Source organism: Castor canadensis, chromosome 12 (assembly GCF_047511655.1).
Source record: "Castor canadensis chromosome 12, mCasCan1.hap1v2, whole genome shotgun sequence".
NCBI lineage: Eukaryota > Metazoa > Chordata > Mammalia > Rodentia > Castoridae > Castor > Castor canadensis.
The window spans coordinates 28153712-28178674 of record NC_133397.1 but is presented as its reverse complement, the minus strand read 5'-3'; the positions used below and the strand labels follow the sequence as shown (position 1 = coordinate 28178674).

The window sequence follows — 24963 nt, the reverse complement described above, 5'->3', positions numbered from 1 at the left end:
GTCACTTTTCAAAATAATGAGGTGCTGAAATCCTCATAATTTGTTTCCAGTTGAAGAACCCAAAAGACTCAGCCAGAATGCAGTGCCTCTGTGGACAGGGTGTCGGTTAAGAAGGACTGAAAAGGGGGAGTGTTTTTGAAGAGACTCTCAGGATAGCAAGAAGGAATCCCATGAAGTGAGACATGCCAGAGAGGACAGATTGAAATCAAGACAGGAAGGAAATGCCAGACCAGACTGTAGTCATTTTCAAGCAGAGGCCTGACAACTGGGGCAAAGCCTGGCCAGGACCAGCTGGCTCAGCTATCCAGAGGACTGGAATCACTCTCCTCCCCAGAATAAAGTAGTTTGTATTCTTAAAAAAGAGTGGACTCTGTATGCAATCTGCTAACCCCACTACATAATCCCCACAAATAAATAAAGGGGAAAGACAAGGGTGGCAGGGCAGTGTGTGGCCTACAGAGGAAAAATCCACCTAATCCTTTTGCTGTTAGTATTGGAGGCAAATTACCAAACACAGACTCTGAGGAGCTTATGGTCACTTTTTATTTCTACTTTTAAAATTGAAAGTAAAATAAGTCATTTCTCACTTCCACTGAACAAGAGATCTTCTATTCAATGTTCTGAACCTAAAATTAGTTCTCAATAAAAAGGAAACTCCAAAACACTTCTTAAAAGCATGCTAAAATCATTTTTCTAAGGATCACACACTGAACGGTGGAACCTTATTCTTGACATTTAACTAAGAAATAGAATTCTTACTTGAAGATGGATGTTTCCAGAAGAAAGCACCTTTTCTACTAAAATTTTTAATGAAAGTCACCATATAACCAAAATTAATTAAGTGCAAAAAATTCATCTTTCATACTATTTTTAAATTTATGTATTGTCAGGCTGAAGGAATAGCTCAAGTGGTAGAGTGCCTGCCTAGCAAGCAATGAGGCCCTGAGTTTGAACCACAGTACCACCCGAAAAAATTGAAGTATTATACCATGGGAGGTGTCTGAGTTACGTTCACCATCTTGATTATTCTTCATTTAAGGATTACAAAGCTAAAATGAAGAGTTTAAAGGAGGGTGACAATGGTCAATGTACTTTCTATACATGTATGAACAAGGAACACTGAAACCTGTTGAAGCCATTTTAAGAAGGGGGAGGGGCAAGAGGGAGAATAATGGAGGGAATGAACCAAACTGGTGTACATTGTACATATATATGGAAATAACAAAATGAAACCCCTGTAAAACTATTATATATTAATAAAAATATTTTTAAAAGATTTTAAAAAAGGATTACAAAGCTATCAAAATTGAACATAAAGAGAAATGTGTCTATGGATTACAATTTTCACTTGATTTTTATTTTGAATTGAGTGTGTTAGATGGCACAGGGGAGTAATAGGGCGTATTGGAGATGCCTAAAATTATCTAACCTACCAATTAACCATTGGCATTGTATATCTTTTCCTCAATTTTCTTCCTGACTCTAACTACCAACAAAGGTGGATCATGATTCTTAAATTTATATCAAAATCCTGTCTGCAAAATCCTATCACACAACTTATAGTTAAAGTCACTACATGGTCCTGTGAGCTGTAATGCTGCAATTTACTATATGGAGAGTATCTTATCACATGAGCAATTTAGTAGATGTTATACCCATCCCAAGCCAGTGAAAAAGAAGCTACTCCTTCCTTGTTCATATCATGCCTAACGTTTGCAGGTTACACTTCTTCCTTTTCCATTTAACTCCACTTGACCCTGCTTGAGAACTTGGTGACTCCTTGGTAGAAGTAAGGTACTTAGAGAAATTTACTCTTTCAGGGCATGGGGCAATCATGTTCCAAACTGAAGGTTTCAAAAGTTGAATTCTTAATGCTGAGGTCTTTGGAACATTCATAGGGGTTTTGGCAGAATCTTCTCTGAAAGTTATTAATGTTCATAAATTCAATCTTGAATATGATTCCCTCCATTTCCAGTTAAAGGAGTTAGGTACAGTGTTCAATAAGTGGGTGAATGAGCCAACCTGCACAAGGTCCCATTACTGTAAAATGATGGGTGACCAATCATAAGGAGAGCACACAACCTTAGATCTTTATACCTAAATATAAGACTTAAAGGTCCTAGAACTGAGAATAAAATATAATGGCTTTTTTTATTATCCAAGAGGAATTCTAACGTTACCCAAAAAAATAGGAAAATCTCTTTGTACGTAATTTTTTCCTGTTGATTCAACTTTGCATTTTTTTTCCTACAAAAGTGAGAAAACACATTGTAATATCAAAAACTAAATTAAAAGTCAGAAACCAAAAGTGACCCAAGCTGTCAAAGACACTGCCTACTCACGGCTGGGAATGTTTGAGTGTACAGCTGGGCATGCCTTACCTGTGCCTGGAAGGGGACATTTCTCACAGTGTGGGCCCCATGCCTTGCCCACGCTACAACAGCATAGCTGCTTGGTGAGGTGAACAGACAGAGGGTGCAGACACTGCCTTCCGGAACTGACCAGCCGGTAACAGGGCCCTTTTTCTTCCGCGATCACAGGGGGGTCCGCTGAAGCAGAGAGATAAAGCCTGGTGTCATGTGAGAAACAAAACCAGACCAACTTTTCAAGTGAAAGTAAGTATGGCTCAGAACCCATACTTCAGAATAAACCCATCACCTTTTTTGATGAAGCGTCCATTAGCCAAATGAATTTTAAAGTCAGATCACCAAATATCATGACAATGACTGCTCCTGTCCCTGTCTGGGATCCTTCTTCCATTTCAGCAAACAGGAGATTAGGAATGCGTGCATAAGTGAGAACTAACAATTTCAACAAAGCCCATCTACCCAAAAGACCACCATCAAAATCATATCCCATTGTTTCCTTGTATTTGGCCACAGAGGCAATTCCAGGTTGGCATTGATGAAAGTCCAGGCTCCAAGGAAAATCAGAGCATGGCTGATGCTGCAAACCTGCAGCTGCTCTGCTCACTGCAGGACAGTGAGACTGGCAGGGTCCTGATCTTCCACTGTTAGTAAGGCAATAGGCCACTGATCCAACAACTAGACAGTCTACTGGACACAAAGGGCAAATATGATGACAAAAAGATGAAGTCCTGCCTTCAAGACGTTCCTTTTCTTGAAGGAACATGGGGTTATGTTTCTACAGAACCAGGTGCAAGTCACTTCAAGAATGCTGAGTCAGACCAAGTTTGGTGTCCCCTTGTCTGTTCCCCTACCCCAATCAAAGCTCTTGTCTACAGGAAATCAATGTGAGTCAATGCCCTGTATAGCTATCCTTATCTCAACCAGCAAAAACCCTTGTTCCTTCCTATTATTGCTTATACTCTCTCTACAACAAAATTAGAAATAAGGGCAAAATAGTTTCTGCTGGGTATTGGGGGGGGGGAGAGGAAGGGGGTGGAGTGGGTGGTAAGGGAGGGGGTGGGGGCAGGGGGGAGAAATGAACCAATCCTTGTATGCACATATGAATAATAAAAGAAAAATGAAAAAAAAAAAAAAACAAAGCTCTTCTCTATGAGAGCCAGGTCCAGATTTCCCAATTTGCCTTTCCCTTACCCAATTCCTGTAGCACCTGGTGCTCCCAAATTACCTAATGTCCTAACCTTGTACCTTCTTACATCTACAGGATTGACATTTGAGATTAGATGGGCATGAGGCCCTGGGTTTGATCACTAGCACCATGAAAAGTAAACACACACACACACACACACACACACACACACAGAGGCCAAACAAAAATTTACCCTCACATGTCTTTAGGCCCAACTCTGCCATGGCTCTGAAAAATGTGGGTAGATGGAGAAGTTTGGGTCTTTTCCTCTTGTATTGATTTCTGGGATTCTGTGCAAGTAAACTATGACAGCTCAAAGGTCACAGACTAAAAGTGAAAGAAAACTTAATAGCATGCTACTCCCCTCAACAGGATAGTCAGTCTCTGTAGTAACTGAATATCTCTCACACAGTGTATGTGGGGGTGGTGTGTCTGCAGGTTATATAATCCGCAGAACATATATAGCTCTCCTATAGCTCACAAAGAATTTTGCTCCAAAATTTACTCTGCAAATTCACTCTATGGAACTTACAACACATACTTCCATAGAAACAATGTTAGTATTGTAGAGCCTATTTTAAACACGGTTGGCTTAAGATGCTCCACCACTGACAAATGGATTAAGAAAATGTGGTATTTATACCCAATGGAATTTTATGCAGCCATGAAGAAGAATGAAATGTTATCATTCGCAGGTAAATGGATGGAATTGGAGAACATCATTCTGAGTGAGGTTAGCCTGGCCCAAAAGACCAAAAATCATATGTTCTCCCTCATAGGTGGACATTAGATCAAGGGCAAACACAACAAGGGGATTGGACTTTGATCACAAGATAAAAGCGAGAGCACACAAGAGAGGTATGAGGATAGGTAAGACACCTAAAAAACTAGATAGCATTTGTTGCCCTCAACGCAGAGAAACTAAAGCAGATACCTTAAAGCAACTGAGGCCAATAGGAGAAGGGGACCAGGAACTAGAGAAAAGGTTAGATCAAAAAGAATTAACCTAGAAGGTAACACACATGCACAGGAAATCAATGTGAGTCAACTCCCTGTATAGCTATCCTTATCTCAACCAGCAAAAACCCTTGTTCCTTCCTATTATTGCTGATACGCTCGCTCTCTTCAACAAAATTAGAGATAAGGGCAAAATAGTTTCTGCCGGGTAGCGAGGGGGAGGGGGGGAGAGGGGAGGAGGTGGGGGGTAAGGGAGGTGGTGGGGGGGAGGGGGGAGAAATGACCCAAGCCTTGTATGCACATATGAATAAAATAAAAATTAAAAATAAATAAACATGGTTGGCTTAATTATAATATTAATTATGTTAATATTAGTCCCATGTCCCAGGGCAGGGGTGACTCAGAGCAGAGCATTTTCCTCAAATCCTTGGCATTGACAAAAGGTGACATTGGGTCCTTTTCCTTCCTGTTCACTAATGCTTCATAGCTACTTCCTTACACTGCCTTAAGCGGCATGTCTGTACTTCCTGAGCACTAAATTTTGAAGTACACCACTATACTCACCCCCTAAATTAAGCCAAAAGTTCAAATGAGCAATTTCCTGCTGCAACAGATGAGTGCTTTGTATGCACGGGTGCTAATTATGAGACACTGGTGCTAATTAAAGCAAGCCTCTCCTTGTTGAAATTTCATGCACTGCACAAAGAAAAATGTAAAATTTCAGGCATTTTGTCACCTGAATAATAAAGATGGAAGTCTAGTGAGCTAATTCTTTCTAAATCTTGTACTCTAGGAGGTCCTAGTTTTATAGGTGATCATTTCCTACCCCAAATAATCTGTAAGTTCTGTGCTACTTGACATACTGGTAATTTTTTCCAAGACAGTCTTCAAAACAGTGCCAGTGAGGGTCTTTAGAATGAGATACAAAGATAACCACTGGCTTTTAGAATCATCACTAAAATAGTTGTCAGCGAGTAAAGGAGTGTCAGCTCATGAATCAACAAAATGTGTTGATCTGACCCAAGTGCACCCAAGAGAAGCAACTGATAAGAAGCCCACTCCTTCAAGGATGGAAGAGGGAAGAAGGCAGCATAGGTCAGCTTGATATATCAAAATTTCATCCATGTGCCCATGAGTCACATTTCATTGATTTACAACTGTGTACACCAAAAAGTCTTCACCTTTGCCTCAAATTTTAAGTGTTTATCCTCTAAAATGCCCTGGTTTTAATACCTAAATTTCCTTTTATTATTCTTTTACCATTTCAAATGACTTGCATGACAATTACATTTATCTTATTGCAAAAACCTATGGCATTTTTATCAACCTGACATGTAAACCCAGGAATGATGTGATAGCCAGAACATACGATAGTGTTTCTCTTGCCCAAATGTCTTCAATGTCAAGCTGGAAGGCTAGTTATGAAGGATAATTCCTTAGTCTAGTACATTTATTACACACAATGCAGTACATGTGATTATATGTTCTGTTGAATAAGAAGGTTTTGTGTTATACTAAAAAAAAAAAAAAGAGAAGTGGCAAAAGATTTCTACAGAATAGGTGGAAATGGGTCTGGGTCGAGCAGGACTGGATGGTAATAACAAGATGTGTGTGCAGGTTCTCATGTAATTACACTGAAGCAGTGTTTTAACAGTGAAACATGCTTTGTCAGATTTTATAAATATAAATATATAAATATATAATATATAATAAATATATAAATACATACATACATACATATATATATGTATATATATATATATATATATATATATATATATACATATTTGCAGAATGTGTTGCTAAAATTAGGATGAAAAGATTCAGATACTCCGAAAGGAAAAACATTTCAGAGGCGTAAAATCTACTGGAAATGCCACATCTGTCAGAAAAACAAATCCTTTGCTTTTGGCTACTGAACAAACCTTTAAAATGGTAATAAGGGTATATATAGCTCCATACCTAAGCACAGTACAGAATCTAACACACATTCAATGCTGGTGGTGATTCAACTGAAGAACAGAGCAAAAAGCTAAAATTCTGGGGCTCCTCATGGATGTATTAAGAAAGTTATACTTGGGGTTTGGGAATGCAGCTCAGTGATAGAGCCCACGCTTAGCATGTGTGAGGCCACAGGTTCAATCCCCAGCATCACATAGAAAAGAAAAGAAAAAACTTAATATTTAATGATAGCCCTAGTTGTAGAGCTCTATGAACTCTCATTAGACTTTCAAGGACATGTTACTTTGATGTATAAAATGTGAATAATATTACTAAGCAGATAATTAATTAACCTGGCTACTTTCTATTTTATAAATCAGTACTAATTAGAAGTTGAAAACTGGGAAGGACTTCAAGAGATACCAAGGGCCTAATGGGTACTGATGCTACCTTGGGCAAGGTGGTATCAAGGCCAGGTAGCCCTACAAGGCTATGGTCACTCGCACCCATCCTCCAGCACCCTCATTCATCTCTTCAATGAAACTCCTCCTTTAAAGCTTAAGATTCCTAAGTGGATGAGTGTTGGGGTGCAGGTTAGGCACCAGACAAAGCTCTCTGACAAGTCTGAGAGGTTGCTTCCTAAGGAAACAAGAACTACGAGCATACTTTTTGGTAAATAGGTGTTAAAAATAAATTTGGGGAGGGCTCAGCCTTTCTGAGATCCCTCCCATATGGGGGATTTTCTTTTCTTTTCCTCTCTCAATAAACATCTGCTTTTTTTGTTAAAAAAATAATAGTAATAAATCTGGGGAGAACCAGAATCAAAGAAACAATGCACCCAAGGGCAGTGCTGTGTTAAACCATCTGCTCTATAGGTGAGCACGAACAAATAAACAAATGATGTATAGCTGTCAACTCAGACCGTTTCCCTCTTCCTGCCTGTGAGTAACACAGATCCAGTTTCACCCCCGGGCTCTGTGATTTACAGGCTGTGTGACTTCTGGAAAGAGCCTTAACTTTTCTGTGCCTCAATTCCTTCACTTCTAAAATAGAAAAATGACAGTCTAAATCCCACTGAGATCTTATAAATATTTCATGTGAGTGAAAAAAATCCATGCAAAGTACTTATCATAGCGTTAGTCATTTATTAAGTGTACAACAAAGACAAGTATTGTCATGGTTTTGAGTGCTACTGTTATCTGGGACAAACAGCTTGTGCTGGTCTGTCTAATCTCCCAGCCATGGTCCATGAACCTCCATGGAAGGGAACTAAGAGCTATTAAGCCAAGATGGCCACAGAGGAAGTGGAAAGAAACAAAAAGGCATGAGGTAAATTGTGAGGATTTAATGACTTTCCTTGGGAAGAAACTAAGCCAACAAGTTCCCAACCTGAGGGACCCAGGAGAACAACATTACCATGGGCAAAAGCCACCAGGGCAGAAAGGGAAAGCCATTCTGAAGGGAAGACAGGAGAGCTAGCTGCAACTGATCCATTCCACTTTGTGAAAAAAATTAAAACCATCTACAACTATGCAGTCCAATCCACTAGGCACAAGCCACATGTTGCTACTTTATTTAATTTAAATTAAATAAAATTTAAAATTCCATTCCTCTGTCTGGTCTCATGTGGCTCGTGGCTTCTGTATTACACAGCATAGATAGAGGCAACTCCCACCAGCCCAGAAAGTTCTCTTAGGCAGTGTTGATTAGCTTAAGGCTCAGCCAACTTTTTCTGCAAAGGGCCAAATACTAAATATTTTAGACTTTGTGGGTCACATGGTCTCTGTTTCATCCTCCTAACTCTGCCATTACAGCACAAAAGCTGCCTTACGTGATATATAAAAGAATGGACACGGCTGTGATCCAGAAAACTTTATTGACAAAAACAGACAGCAAGCCGATTTGGTCCATGGGCCATGGTTTGCCAGGCCCTGCTCAAGAACCTCAGTCTGGAGTCACAAATCCTGGTTTGAAATCTCTACTGTCTGTCACTAGCTATGTAATCTGGAGTTCTTCTTAAACTCTCCTGGCTTTCATTTCTCACTGCATAAGACACAAATACTAATACATGCCTCAAAAAGATGCTGGGGGAATTAAAAAGAAGTATGCATGTAATTATGCCTGGCTTTGAGAAAGGATTTGCCCTCCATCCCATGAGCTCTGGGGCAGTGGAGGAGTTCCAGGCATATCGTCTCTCTCACTCGCTATTTGTGTGAATAAACTCCACACCCATGAGTCGAGCATCTAAGAAGCAGCAAAGCCCAGGCTGAGTTTGTTTTTTCTGGGTGCTTTCACTGACCCCATGGATGAACCCTCAGCAGCACCCTCCTTTCCACCCAGCTCTTCAATTCCTAAAGAAAATTAACTATAGCTCAGAAGTAGAAAATCGTCCTCCTTCAATCATCAAGGTTATTTGGCTTTCTTGAATTTGCTCTGACAAGTCCAAAATTTTCACCTTTCCCCATAAGCTAGTTGGGGGCAGGTTTGGAGAACACTGCTCCAGCATCCTAAGCCACAGACACAAGGTCAGGGGAAGCAAATGCCAGCATCTTCCTACTCTCTTCCTTTTGGCTTGACAAGGTCAAGGGCAGAGGGCAGGCAAGGACAGAAAGTGAAATGGCTGCAGCCTCAGATTGAAGCCAAGGAATTCTGAGGGTGTTCACCTCGTTCAGGACAGGGAGAGCTTCCCGGGGGCCTCGGACAGTGCCAAGTGCACTTCTTGGAGTTCACAGAGTCAGCCACACCTTTTATAGTCTGGATATGCCATAATTTCATGCTGGCTGAGCAGCTGTCAGTCCTCACTGCTTGCATGCTCTCTCTCTCTGGCTGGTTTTATACCTTTCCAGAGCTTATCTTGCAAATGTTAGTTAACAACTCCAGTGCTCACGTTTGTGTATGCATGTGTGTGTGTGTGTGTGTGTATCCCCTAATCTTCTGCTACTTCCTCATGACTATGAAGCACATACCATCTTTCCAGTTTTTTTTTTTTGGGGGGGTTGTTTTTTATTTTATTTTATTTTATTTTTGTCTTTACTCTGTGAACATCACCTTCTTCCCAACAGTCTTCATACTTCCTCATCAAGTTCTTCACAGAGTTCATCAACAAATTAGGCTGGAATGGCTGGGCACAAAAGCTGTAATCCCAGCTACTTAGGAAGTGAAAATAAGTAGTTTTGTGTCCCCCTCTTCCCCCTGCCCCCCAAAGAAAAAAACAAGTTAGCTAGACCTTATCTCAATGAATAAGCTGGGCAAGATGGTACATACCTGCAATTCCAGCTACTCGGGAGGCCAAAGTAGTAGGAGAATCTCAGTCTAAAGCTGGCTGTGAGCAAAAAGCCACAAGATCCTATCTAAGAACCAACTAAAGCAAAAACAACAACAAAAACCCTAAAACTGAAACACAACAACAAAACTCAGGCTGGAATCCTGAAGAACTCTATATAGCTCCGTGCTATCACATGTGATAATTCCGACTGAAGAGAAATACACTCGCCAGCTGCATGCTTGTGGAGAGCCCAGGTTTTAATTCCATTTCTAAACTGGAACATCAAACGAGCAACAAGTGACTCTTAATGCTTATCATGTCAGCTGTTGTAGCTGAGCCGTAAAATTGAATTATTTATTTTTCAAATAAGAATGGGTGGTTGTTTAATAAATTGAGAATTATTTGGGCAATGACAGGGAAAATAAATGCAAAGGCACTGTGGACAGCTTTGAAAGTTCTCATTGGCAGGTTCCTCCAGTCTAATTACAGCCTGGATGTCTGCCTCTAACTCTAGACATCAGATCAGTCAAGGTTTCATAAAACAGTCTGCGACCAGTTCTCCAAGTTTAATTAACCTGCAACATTCAGGACAAGAATTTTAACCAGATTCTTAAGTCAAATTATTTAAGAGAAAAAAAAGACATTTACACCAAATTCTGTATCCAAACTCAGTCTCTCACATGTACATTGATATTTATTTATGTAGTTCAAAACAGCCAAAAATTATCCCTAAATTATCTGGATATTGTCAACAATGTGATTTTTGCCCCAAATTCCTATTTCTTTACATCAGTTTTCAAATGTATGCGAAGTTAATTTTGCAGTCTAACTATCTCCTAAAAAGCCCTGGAATCGCCTGTAAAAGAACAGAGAAGGACTTACGTGCGAGATTCCCAATCTGCATGTGACAATTTTTAAAGGAAAAGAGTAGTGATTAATAAAAATGTTTCAAAAGACTAAACAAATCCACCTCACAGCACTAAATGAGACTGAAGTTTTTATTTTCCTACATTTATCTTTAGTTCATCATCTCTGTGCTTCACAGCCCAGGGAACGGAGTTAGAGACACTTAGCCAGAAATGAATAACGGTGGCCTCCAGAAGAACGTCTTGACTTGATCCAATGTCAAGTTTAAAACAGGGAAAAGAAGAATGTGGCTTAGCATATACCAATGCCACATTGAAAAAGTAAATAAAAAACATTAGTAGGATAGAAACAAATACAGAATTGCTCTTGAGTTACCCAATCCTGGTCTTTTAATGGTGTGCAGCCATTAAAATTTGCAGTGTTTACCTGCTTTTGTAACAATGGCTATGATACCGTTAAAAATAAGGCAATCTTTAAAAATTCTGCCTCTGAGGACTTTTTACCTAGCATGCACCCATCTCTAGCTGCATGTGGCTGCACTGGATGAACTCTGTGAAGAAAGGGTCTCTGGTGAGACCATATTTTCAGAACCAACATTAGGACATGTGGTTTGATGGAGGAGTTTTACCCTCAGTGTGTGTGAGAGAAAATCTCAGACTATTTATAAAGCAACACAGTGTAACTTTGGAGCATTTTGGTGGTTTTGGAGAACAACAGAACAGGATATTTGAAATTAGGACTGAACTAGAGAATCTGAAGTTCACAGCTGTGGTAATTATTTTCCATAGTTTTCCAACAGAGAAAGTACAGTGAAACCTCAGAAAATCAGTCTGGTGACTCAGAATTTGGAAAATTTAAAGGCAGAAGCTGAGACAAAGTTTAATTCAGCCTAAAGAATGCTTAAATACTTATGATGGGAATGCTGCTTTTATCTCTCAGGTCCCATAAATGGTTGATATATCTCTCTTATGTCCTTGTTTTTTCAGTGGTGGTACTGGAGTTTGAACTCATGGCCTCCTGATGCTAGGCAAGCTCTCTACCATGTAAGCCATGTCCCCAGCTTTTTTGTTGTTGCTATTTTCATACAAGCTCTCACAGTTTGTGCTTATGCTAGCCTCAAACTCCGATCCTCGTGATCCCAACATCCCAGTAGGTAGGATTACAGGTGTGAGCACCACACCTGGCCATGACCTTTTTATTTATCTAATCAAATTCTATTCTCTCAGTTGTTATGATTCCCTATTCTGAGTTTGAGATGACATTTTACCAAATGTAAATAAGAAGGTCCCATAATATTTTACCAATTAGTAAAATAAATGGTATTTTTGTCATTTCGATCAATAATTATTCCTGCCTAGTTCCAATACGCTGTTGACACCTGAGCATTTCCTTTCTTTTGGATAACCCCCAAAGACAACTGATCCAAAAAAGTAGGAACAAAAAGTGATTATTACTTACGAATGCAACTTGAAAAGGTAGGGTCCGGCCCAAATCCCATTTTGCAGGTACATCGATAGCTGCCCATGGTGTTCAAACACTCACCGTTAGGGCACACGCCTTGTAGCTGGCATTCATTAATATCTGCAGGAAGCAAAAATCTTTCAGAAGGAATAGTCAAGCCGTGGTGAATAGATTCTGGTTGAAAATTGCATTCACTTATTTCTTTTTTTTACTATAATAATCTCTTGGTTACAATAAAAAAAGGGAGAAGGATGCAATAGGTATAAATAACTTAAAATAAATCACTGAATATTTATTGGATATCTGCAACTGCATAAATATTTCTTATGTAGCTACTACATGCTAGGTTCTATTTTAGGTGCTAAGGTTTTACTACTGAGCAAAACTGACCAAAAATTCTGGCCTTTGCAGAGCTTACCTGTTAAGTCTTAGTATGTGTTAGACATTACAAAGCACATAGGTAAAACCAAGATTCTTCTACAAGCATGTAAGAAATACAGAAGTGAAAAACAGCACAAGTTAGCACAGTGAGCGCTGTCAGAACTTGAAGACATCCAATTGTGAAGTTCCCTAAACAGACAGTAAAGAGGAACTCAGAGGTAGCTGAGGAGGAGGAAGCCTGAGGGGGGAGCTGATGGATGGGCAAGCAAAGGAAGGAATATTAGCGCGGTAGAACACTGCAGTGAGCACAGGGATGGCTAGGAGAAGGGGCTCAGGAAATGGTGAGTCAAACTGTTGGCTGGAAGAGAAGTTTCAGGAAGGTAAAGAGCTGGAAGCAAAGCTGGCAAAAGTCAGGCTAGGTTTGGACTCAGTTTTATTGAGAACAAGGAGCTACAGGAAAGATTTTTGAGCAGGCTCTGGGGAAATTCACCTGGCCAGCACATGGCTGGGTGAGAAGAGGCAATATAAGTAGGAGGGTGGTGACAAGCCAGGCTGGTGATAGTCAGAGTAATCAGGAAGATAAGGAGTGAAAAATAGCTTTTCTTTTTAAAGGAAAATTTTGGTCCTTGGCTGAGCAACACAACACTAGGAAGTAGAAGAGAGGAAGCAGAGAAGTTGAGGAGGATTCTGAGCTGAGAAGAAAAAACACTGCTGGTTCTATGGAAGGAGTTCCAAGGAGGAAAGAACGCCAAAGACAAAGAATTCAGGATTGAAGTTCAAGGTTACATTGGGGTCTCCAAGCAGAAATACCCAGCAGTGGCAGAAGATTCAGGAATACAGTGAAAGGAAACCGTGGCCTGAAATGGAAGCTTGAGAAAATTTGCAAAGGTGATCCAGGGGAAATCAAACTGATCTGAGAGAGGAGAGATGCATGTGGTGATTTTTATAAGAAAGTCTGCACAGCCACTTGCAAAGCTAATTTAAAAAATCAAGAAAGAATGTGTCATGTTAAAAATAAAAAATTAGCAGCCATGTATATTTGGTCCAGTGTGACTTATGAAGCTTAGCAGTTAACAGACATTGACAGATAATACTTCCAAATAATACTCATGTCCCTTGACCATTAATTCTTCTACAAACTTTTAAGAAGGACCCTAAAATATTACTTGTCAAAATTAAAATTGCTCACAATAGTGGCAAAATAGTACAGGTAGACTCTTAACATAAAAACCAAACACAGCTTTCAATAAATCATTATTAAACAAATGTTAATAATTTAAACATGAATACTTTATGTTCTAAGAAGGCATAGCTATCTATAGGTACGTATTTTATTCAAAACACGCAAATTTTTGGTTAACTTCAGTGATAAAATGTTACATCTTCCATGATATTCAAATGATAAATTAATGCACATTTGCTATATAAGTTCTATAGCCCTCCAATTGGGCTGCAGTTGGATCACACGTGGGTGGGCACCTGGTCCAGCACTTCATCATGTCGCTCTCTACGTGGTTGTGAGCTGTGCTGGATGCACATTTAGTGGGGTATGTATTTGAAAACCACCATGAAGAACCAGGAAGAGTGCCAAGTCCAGCCAGCCCTTCCCTGGTACCAGTGAAACACTTATCATATGTCCCAAGTGAAACTTCAAGTCTGGGTATCCAGCCAGTTGTGGCCAAGAAGGCTGAACAAAATCTCCATCTTCAATTTTCCCACACGTCCCCACTAGGGCATGAGTACTAGCCCTCTTCATCCCCTGTTCACTGGTTATGCCACTACCTATTCCACCATCACCTCTTGGGACCCAGACTCTTCCTTGTTAGGAGGTTTCCAGGACAGCTCCTTGCTGTCCCGATGGTGGCTGGCAGGTTAAGGTGGGGGGTTCCCCCCACTCATAAATGCCTGCTTTAGAACCACTGCCTTCTCTCTAACTCCCCTCAACACTGCTGCTCACAGCCTTGAGCTTGTCGTGTGGGAATGGGAAACAGGAATTAAGGCTTAAAAATAAGGTCCAACCTATGTGTATAGACAGGAAGTCCCAGAAAAGTCCACAGGGGAGGGAATCCTGTAAGGTTTTTCCTGCCTCCACTTCTCTCATCAGTCCGTGTCACCAGCACTAGCACCATGACTGTAATTGGCCCTAGAAGACAGAAACCTGGAACCTTCCCCCCAACACACAGTCACAGATTCCAGAAAAACTCATTTCCTTCAGCTGCCTTGACTGACTCAAATTTTATCATGTTTTCTGAAATATCAGCACAGAGATTCATTCTATTTCCAAGCTTCCTCTATTTATTTAATATATACCAAAGTATATCAATCTTAAGTACACAGCTAGATGAATTTTTATACACATGTGTGGCCAGGCATGGCGGTACACACCTGTAACCCCAGCACCAGGAAGATAGAAGCAGGAGGATTGTGACTTCAAGGTCAGCCTGGACTACATAGTAAGACCCTGTCTCAAAAAAAAAAATGCAAGTGTGCATGCAAGCAAGATTAAAAATATTTCCATCACCTCAGAAGTTTCCTTCCAGCCCCTTCCCAGTGGACATCTCACACCTACAGCTGACTACTATTCTGGCCACTATTATCCAGTAGTCTTACCTGTTCTTGAACTTTACATACAAGGAATCACATTCTATATTCTTTTGTCTGACTTCCTTCACTCATTATTTTGGCTGTGAAATTCATCAATGTTGCTGCACACAGAAGTTCATTCTTTTTTATTGCTGGGCTATATTTCCTTGTGTGAGGATATCCCAATTAACTTATCCATTCTACTATGGGTGGATACTTGGGTTCTTTCCCATTTTTGGCTGGTATTAACAATAATCTGTGAGCATTCTTATACCTATGTATTTGAAGGCCTCAGTGTTCATTCCTCTTGGGTATATATCCAGGGGTAAAAGTTCCAGGTCAGTAGGGAAGCCTATATTTACTGTAAAAACCCATCAAATAGTTGTCCAAAGTGGTGGTGTCAATTTCCATTACCAGCAGCAGTTGTGACACATCCTCATCAACTTAGTGTCAATCTCATAACTAAATGTGGTCCTTCTGGTAGAGTACAATACTCATTGTGGTTTTAATTTGTACATCTCTAATGAGGGATGACTGAACAATGTTTCATGTATTTATTAATGATGTAAATATAGTATTTCCTCTTATCAAATGTAAATACCAACAAGGAGATGTTACTGCTCCCCTCTTAACACTCAGGAAGGGCCAGTATGTGATTCTCAAAGTGGGAATGTGGGTCTTGACAGGGGGACATTTGAGATTATTTTAACGCAGAGTGGCTGGATGACCGCAGGGACGCTGAACATTCCAAAGGTGTGAGTAGTAGCCATGACAAAGAATTGTTGTGCCCAAAATGTCAATAAAGTCCTCATTGAGAAACACACATAGAGGAGAGGCAAAATACTATTTGGAGTTTGTATGTGCAAAAGGAAGCTGTATGAAGCGAAAGGGTTTGAGGAACAAGACAGATGGAGGGAGGACCTGGCCACATAAGACCAGAAGGTTTGGTTTACTTGACTCAATGTCTGTACCCACAACTCACAAATTAAACTTTGGAAAGCATCCCATTCTTAAATTATTGACACTCACGGGTAAACTTTTACACCTAAATTTTATATAGAATATTCTCATTAGTTTTTTTTGCCACTATGTTCTTCCATACCCTGCTTTGTTCCTGAAAGGTTTGTGAGTGGCTAAAGTCTATGTCCTGTGTGTTAAAAGAAAATAAATTATAAGCTTGTCTCTTATGGTTTTTAATATAGAACCTCAGAAATTAATAAGACACATGAGCAACTTTTTAAAAAGACTTTCTAAGGTAGCCCACTCTTAAAGACCTTTCTGAATAAACTGAAAGAAACTGGGGATTTACAAACACAGAACAAAACATATTACAGGTGGACAGAGAAGGTGAAGGAACATTCCAAGAGGAGATGGGACGAGGCCAACACGTAAGTCATATGAAACATAACTGGCAATCGTGTGAAACACACTCAGACTTCAATTCCTAAGGCTATTTTCCTTTTTTAAAGAAAAGCTTCTCCCAGCACAAGAATAAAAGAAAAGCTTCTAACTTGATTATAAATTTTATAACTTTGTAAGTAACTTACTATTGCCAAATGTAATACAATTTCAGGAGTCTCATATTTCACAAGGTCAACCAACATTCCTAAACTTATTCTGATTAAATCAAGAGTACTCTAGTATTCCGTTTTAAAAAATACAAATAGATAAACAACTGAATTTACTCAATTATCAATATCTGCAAACTACCAACTTTCTCCGGAAAACTCTGGAGTTCTATCCTTGGCAGAAATGGTCTGGCCACTACACACACCACCACATAAGAGGTAAAGAATCGAGGCTGAAATGAAGGCTGAGGGAGCTGTAATCTGAGGGTGTATGTCTCCATCTGAGCTGCTTTGTTAGGGAAGTCTATGAGTTTACAGAAAGAGAAATAAGGAGAAAGGCTCACACAGCTCCACCTGCTCCTCTGCAGAAGGCAAAGCACCTGAAGGAGATTTACATGTTCTCCACTTGCTGAAAACATTTACAGGTGGTTCTGGCTATACAGCCAACCATAAGCCTCAGACCACATATTAAGTTCAAGAATACAAAACTGTTCTTAAAAGTCTAACATGGTCCAATAATGGCCATGTCATAGGGTTCAACCGAGCAAAACAGAAATAAGATGGACAGTCATCCAAGGATGTAATGCAGTGGTAGAGCACTTGCCTAGCATGAACAAGGCCCTGGGTTCCATCCCCAGTGACACACACACACACAGGTCTCCTATTAACCACATATAGTACAATAATACAGAATAGTCAAGAGCTATGCATAACAAACAATTCTCTTTGAACAATCTAATATTTAGAACCTAAGGATTTCAGAACTGAGGAGATATAATAATCCAGTTCAATGAGGGGACACCTTCCTTCTCCTTCTCCTTCCTTATATTTGGATAGCACACCTATTTCATGAGAAATCAGATTTCATAACAATTTGGATGATGATCAACACAAGAATAGTTATTATCATTTTATAGAGATAAATTTGCCCAATATCATAGTTTTTTTTAAAGGATTAAGGAGATGAGGAATTTTATGAGAGAAATATTCCACTAATAACCTTGATTTTGGTCTAAGTAGGATATTAAAGTTTGTTTCCTAGAGCAATTCACTTAAATTCTCTTGATGTCAGTTTCCGCTCTTTGTAACACAAAGGCTAAAGCAAGAAGTAATCTCCAAGGTTACTTACAGCTTAAATATACTTTGACTTCAACACACTCTGCCAGTTGCCAGGGTTGAAAATGCCAAGAAATAAATAAAGTATGGCATCTAATGCATGATATATTATAAACAGTGTAAGTGTCCTGATGAGAAATAAATACACTTTCATACATCTGTTCTCCTACAGGAAAGTATATATGTTTCACAAAGTATTAATTTACTGACTTCTCAGTGACGCAAGTTTATACAAGAAATGAGGCATGTCTAGTAACTAATAGGTGCTAGGTACAAGGTGAGAAGAAAACACGAAGATCTTTATACTGTGTAAAAATATGAGGCTTTCTGGAGATTCAGCTGTGTGTGTTCTGAGTTTGCTGATGGATAGAAATTCTGTTCTTTGAGCAGTGTCCCCTCCACGTGAAAACAGAAAAATACCTCTTGAGATAAATACTTTCCCCAGATAGACCGACTATTTGGTTATTTAAGAAGTGCCACTTTCCTTAGGTACAGAAGGATCACTCTTTTAGACATAGCTATTTCTTCAACTTCCAGACAAGCAAGTGTACATTGGGGACATGGACCCTTGAAGGTATGTGAAACATCCTGTAGGGTACACACAGGCTTGGATTCTTTTAAAGGAATCCATTTCTAAATCTTCAGCCTTCAAATGTTTCTAGATCACTTCGGCGTTCAAGGTGATCTCTTAACACATCTGCCAAACATCCTTTTCTCTTTATAATTTATAATTCTTTTTATTAGTGAGTATTAATTACATGAAGCAAGGGTTCCTTATGACATGTCCATGCATGTATTATATTCACCCCCTCTACTGCTTTTCCAGTCTTCCTTTGCTATGTCTCCCTTTCCTAGGAGCCTTCTTCCGTTACCAAGTCAAGGCAACTCTCGCCCATGCAGAATCACTCTAGCCTTTCTGGGTACATTATCCTGCAGTATAAAATTCTCATAGGTACCAAATGAACCAACGATTTGCAAATATACCCCTCCCAACTGACAGTCACAGGAAAAGTGCTAAGTCTGCTCTGTTTCACAGGGAGACCAACCTTTGGCCCATCAGGTGAGCTGATGAACTGGTATGGTCATGAACTGGAGGAGCCAACTCTGCAGCTCCAAGGTTTTCAGGAGAATATGTTTTTAGCACATATCTTATACAAATATGACTGGAATGAATCTATTGTCTCCAGTTAATTTACTTTGAAAATGCAGATGTCAGCTTAAATGTGTGAATTTTCCAAAATTCTTTCAGGAAATCAATGGACAAATATTCTAGAGCCATTTTGACGATCCTAATTCTTTTCTAAATGTTTTTTATTTATTCATATGTGCATACATTGTTTGGGCAATTTCTCCCCTCCTGCCCCCGTCCCTTCCCTCCCCTAAGATATTTAATATGTAATACGTAAGCTTTGTGCAGCCTGTGCTAAAGAAGAGGTCCTGTGGCCAAATATGTTTGGGACACTGCACATTCTATATACACAGCACATTAAAAACCCAAATCCTTTGGCAAGAATTCCTGTTTTTCTATGTTTAACTTGGTGTTTTCTACACACCTGGCTATGGAACCCTTTCTCACACACAATCTGTTAACATCACTCTGAACTGGTGGTCTGTAGAGAAGTACATTTTGTGAAGTGTTGCCCTCTAGGACTGGTCCTGAAAGCTTGTGCATGGTTCTAAAGATGTGGTTACATTTGCTTTGGTCAGGATTGTGCCACTGCCAAAGCCTCCCCTCCCAAAACATAACTGTCCCACCACTATAGAGTAGTCATCTATCATAGGATGAATGTAATCACTAGACTCACTGGAAGGAATTGAGCCACTGCAGGATCCTCTCCCTTCCCTTCCAATTCTTCTGTCTTCAGGACAATACGATAAAAGAATTATCAGAGCAGAAAGCAGCGTGTATTTGTTTCTTGCTACATATGTACCATACATGGAAGATACTGCTAATAACACACACTTAGACTGTTGGTCTTGACTTCTAACTTTGTCTACTGATACTACATTAATTTCTCCCTGAAACATTCACAGTAACATGAATTCATCATGGGCTTTCCTCATCACTCACAGATAACAGGCATCTTCCCACTGATTTTATAGTCCCAGAGAGGAAGGTCAAAGAGCAATTGGAAAATACAATGTGCTAATGACTCACTTTGCCACTGTCTTTCCCGTGAAATGTGAATCAAATAAACAGACATTTCCTTTTTGATTCCAATCCCAGTGATACAAACACAGCAAAAGGAAACACCAGAAATAAGATTTTAAAATGCATAGGAATGGGTCCCAAACTGATTTATAAATGCCAAAATATGATGCTCAGGTCCAGATCAAAACCTAGTGAAACTCTTAGTGAAAATTCTGTGTGGCCCTTAACTAGAAATGGCAGCTGTAGTTCTAAGAGGACACCCAGGACAGTGAAGTAGTACCTTCAAATCAGTAAAATACTGGCCCATCCCCTCCTCGCTATTGACTATTGTAAAATGGGATCCGGCATCCTGTGAGGTACTCTACAATTTTCAGATTAGATCCTCAGGGTAGCACATTATGACAAACCTTTGGTAGGTGAAAGAAGAAGAATATTACATGTTTTAAAGTAATAAATGACTAGAAGTGTGACTCAAGTGGCAGAGAACCTGCTTTGTAAGCATGAAGCCCTGAATTCAAACCCCAGTCACACACACACCCCAAAAAAAAATTACTAAATTATTGGGACTGGTGACTCCAGTCTTAGTTCATACTAACTGATTCTCTACTATTATTTCCCAAATTCATAGCAAGAACAATGGATTACTCCCACCTATATTCTCTTTTTTTTTCATATAAATAAGTAAATGGAGGAATTCCCCTATGATAATGGAACTGAAGAAAAATTCATAATGAAGCTGTATTTGTGGAGCAACATTGCATACACAGAGGCACTGGAAGAACATGAAGATGAAAGGGGAAAATGCACTGAAAGATTTTGAATAAAAACATCAACATAGCCAGGTGTTGTGATGCAGATCTGTAATCCAAGTTATTCAGGAGGTGGAGGTAGGAAGATCATGGTTGAAGGTCAGCCCAGGCAATAATTAGCTGAAACCTTATCTGAAAAGTAAATTAAAAGCAAAAGGTTTGGGGATATAGCTCAAGAGGTACAGCATTTGCCTACCAAGCATGAGATCCTGAATTCAATCCCTAGTACTACAAAACAACAACAACAACAAAAACTGGATATTTTCAATTTACTAGCCAGAATTCTGGAGATTAAAGTTGTATTGGCCACACACTGTTGAATTAAAGAAGGCAGACACAAAAGAACACATGTGACAAAGCTGATCTGTGGTTGAAAGACGCAGAGTAATGATTACTGCTAGGAAAGAGGGAGAAAATAAAGATTGTAAGAGAAAAGGGGGAGCTCTGGGGTACAGAAAATATTCTGCTTTTCGACCTGGAAGATTACACAGATGTGCTCACTTTGTGATAACTCCCTGAGTTATACAATCCTGTAATTATATTCCTATACTATGTGTACTCTTTTATACATAGGTTAAACTTTTATATTTGAAATACAGTTAATGACTCCATTTCTAATATCATCACCAAAATTGTATTTTTCATCACAACTTTTTTGATATGGCTCTCAAGTTCAGCTATAAAGTAGCCTCTGAATAATACAAACACAGATCTTTAATTCTGTTTTTCTCAAGCAAAATTCACTTATCCCTGCTAAGTCAGTATGAAACATCAAAGTGTGGTAGTCTGATTATTCTCCACCTCTCCCCACATTTGTGTCCTGTGCTATGTGACTTTGTAGCTCCTCCCATGAAGAGGTGGAGTCTATTTCCCTGCCCTCTGTCTCTGGGATAGCCTTGTGGTTTCCTCTAGTCACTAAAGTACAGCAGAAGTGACGGTGCTTCAATCCCAGGCCTAAGTCTGAAAAGCTTGTGTGCTTTCACATTCTTCCTTTCAGAACTGTGCTACCACCATTAGAAAAACTCAGGTTAGTGGCCTCAAGGATGGGAGTCCAAGAGGAAGAGAGCCAAGTTATTTCAACACAGTTCATCCTGGACCATCCATCCCCAGGCACCCAGCATCAAGAGCAGATGCCTGACTGAGTCTTATCAAGACAATCCCGACCTGGTCCAGCTCAGCAAAACTGCCTAGCTGCCCCCAGAAGCACCAGCTAATGCCTGATTGCATTATTAAAGACACTGGGGACGGAAGTGATATAGAAATGGGGGGGGGGTGTCTCAAAATCCAAAGGAATTCCAGCCTTGGAAAAAGACAAAAACGTCTAGGACTATAAATATCCTGCTTGTTAAAGACTTCAGGATAAAGCTGAGGAGGTACAATGGTTTGCTAACAGTGAGAGAGAAATTATTTTCGCTACAAGGCAGACATGTAAAACAAGCAAATTTGCTATAAAAATAAGCAATGAAGTGTAGAGAACTCTGATTCCAAAGCAAACTATGGAAACGGGCTAACAGAAAAGTACTCCAAACAGTAATCAGGTGGCATCTCACATCAACTCCTGCTGCTGTTCACTGAGCACAGCTTTAAGCTATGTCTTCCCTGCCTATAAAAAGTAGATGTGGCTGGACATAGTGGCTGAGAATGTAATCTTAGCTACTTGCTAGGCTGAGATTGGGAAGATCAAAGTTCGAAGTTAGCTTGAGCAAATAATTTGTGAGACCCTATCTCAGAAAAACCTAACACAAAAAAGGGCTGATGGAGTGGCTCAAGTGGTAGAGCATCTGCCTAGCAAGTGTGAAGACCTGAGTTCAAATCCCAGTGCTGCCAAAAAAGAAAATAAAATAAAAGGATATGTGGTGGTGAGAAATTAATAAAGAAGAAATACATGTTAAAAATACGTTCATAAAATGAATACTGCTATGCAAATGTTAGTAGCAGAGAGGAGCTGGTCTTTGGAGGTATAGTAGGCCAATCTCCAGCTGTGTGATCTTTGTTACTTAATTTCTTTGAGCCTCAGTTCCATTATCATTAAAAAAAAAAATCAAAACCCACTGCTTAACTCACAAGGTTGTCGCCAAAACAACCTATACAATGAATGACAGCCCTAAATGAGAATTTAATAAAAGTTAGCAAAATATTTAAGTAAGTAGATTAAAAAGATGTACAAGCAATAATGAGCAAAAATAAAATTAATGGATATTAAAAAGGGAAAATTATCTAGTCGTATGTAAATGATACCTTAGCAAGAAAAGACCATGAGTCAAGAGCTAACATTGCATGGAGGCTGTAGATTGGGTACCTTAGGGTTCAAGAGGACCTATTTCCATAAAATTGCTACGCAGGAGGATGAAAACAAACTTTCAACTCCAGGTGAGCTTACAAATGCAGAAGCCTCATGCTTGCATGGCTGGGGCATAGCTCAGTGGTAGAGCACCTGCACAGGTACTAGGTTCAATCCCCAGCACCACAAAAGGTAAAAGAAAAAAAGTTCTAATACTTGTTTATTGAGGAAACAAACAATGGCAATGATTTGAACAGGAATATTCTCCAGATATGAGTAATTTTATGAAATAGCCTGAGAAAGAGTCTTTAAACATTTTTAGCATGCTTAAAAATATGAAAAAAGACTAGGTAGCTATGAAAAAGGATTTGTTGGAAACAGTAAAGATAAAACGGACTTGAAATTAAAAATGCAACAGATGGGATAAAGCCTAGGTGGACATAGTGAAGGAGGAATTCAAAAACTAGAAGATGGAACTGAGCTATTAATTCAAAATGCAGCAAAAAAGACAAGTGTAGCAGTACACATAGCTTTTTAAGGGACATGAAAAATAGAAAGGCGCAGACATTAGTAGGATTTTCAGCAGAAAAGCATGGTGGAGAGAAATAAGGGAACTTTTTTTAAGTTGAGGAAAAACATGAACTTTAAGATTGACATTATGGTCTACAGAATAAAGATAAATGCAAATACAGACATAATAAAACTATAGAACATAAAGAATGAAGAGAGAAGCTCAAAAATAAGAAAGATGATCTGCCAAGGAAGAGGTATCAGATCCACAGCACTCAAAAGACATTGGTATGGTGCAGTCAAAGTACTTGTGAGAAAACAACTTCTAACCCAGGACTGTACATGACCAGTCTTGTAAAAGGATGAGTACAAAATAAAGGTATTTTCAGACATATCAACTACAAACTTCCCAGTGATCCTCATATCATAAAAGAACTATTAAATGATATAGCCTCAAAATACAAGTTTGCCAAAGATAGAACACCCAATTAAATGGAATTTCAGATAAACAATGAATAGTTTACTGTATGTCCCAAACTATTTTTTTTATCTGAAATTCAGACTGACCTAGATGTTCTGTGTTTTAGCGGCAGAGACTCCTCAAAAGAATCATGGGATACAGCTGACAATGCTGATGGCCAAAATCTGTGGAATCCTTAACATGTAGCCATTGACTGGATGGAAGTAAAAACTTCCTATACTTCCTTTAAAAATTATTGTAAGGTGGTGACTTGTCTGAGCCACAAGTTCTTTTTACTCCAAATGTGCAGGAGGTTCTCACAATGGCCTTTGAACATTTCCACCGACAGACTTTCTCCTTAACCAAACTCTGGTCAGGCTTCTTCCTCTGTTGCCAATTAGGCCCAGATGTTGGGCTTTTCTGTTTGTCTCTACATTGTCCAGTTTTCACAAGAATCCTGTTGAGTCAGTCTAACCAGAATCCCCACCCTGGGGATCTTCCTCCTCATCTTCCTCCCTCCCCAGGTGATGTCTGAGCACCTGGTCTGTCTTTAGCAAGAACACCCTTAGGCCACTGTAGCCCGAATCCTCTACAGCCTCGATGTTTCCCCTCAATTATTACCATTCATGGCACTCAACCTCCACCCCTTGAATGGAAATTTCAACTTTTCCTTGTTGCATTCAGAATTGAACCCATTTTTTCTCCCCTACTGCAAAACTCCATCGGGGTTACCCTCGCACTTATTGCAAGAGTACCCTGGATAAAGTCTACCTTATCATTCGGATTTTTATTTCTTGTTTTGTTTTTGGTTGGCCTGGGGTTTGAACTCAGGGCTTTTGCTTGCAAAGCAGGCATGTATCTCTGGAGCCAGGCCTCCAGTCTTTATTGTTCATTTTTTATATGAACTTTATTTTTTACTTCAAATTGACATGTAAAAATTGTGCACATTGGCTAGGCATGGTGGTGCACACCTACTAACCCAGCAGGTGGGAGGCTGAGGTGGGCAGATCAAGGTGTAAGGCTGCCTGAGAAAAACAGCAAAAACCTATCTGGAAAA

The 24963-nt window shown here is 39.5% G+C and overlaps 1 protein-coding gene across 17 annotated transcripts in view; it reads right to left on the bottom strand.

The window, feature by feature from the left end:
• Ltbp1 (latent transforming growth factor beta binding protein 1) overlaps window positions 1–24963 on the bottom strand; it is a 434527-nt gene that overhangs the window by 137031 nt on the left and 272533 nt on the right. For all 17 annotated transcript variants that reach the window (XM_074049480.1, XM_074049477.1, XM_074049476.1 and 14 more), the window contains 2 exons: window positions 12044–12166; window positions 2382–2549 (listed from right to left, as the gene is read on the bottom strand). In XM_074049480.1, coding sequence (XP_073905581.1) covers window positions 2382–2549; window positions 12044–12166 — 291 coding nt within the window. The remainder of the gene's footprint in view (window positions 1–2381; window positions 2550–12043; window positions 12167–24963) is intronic.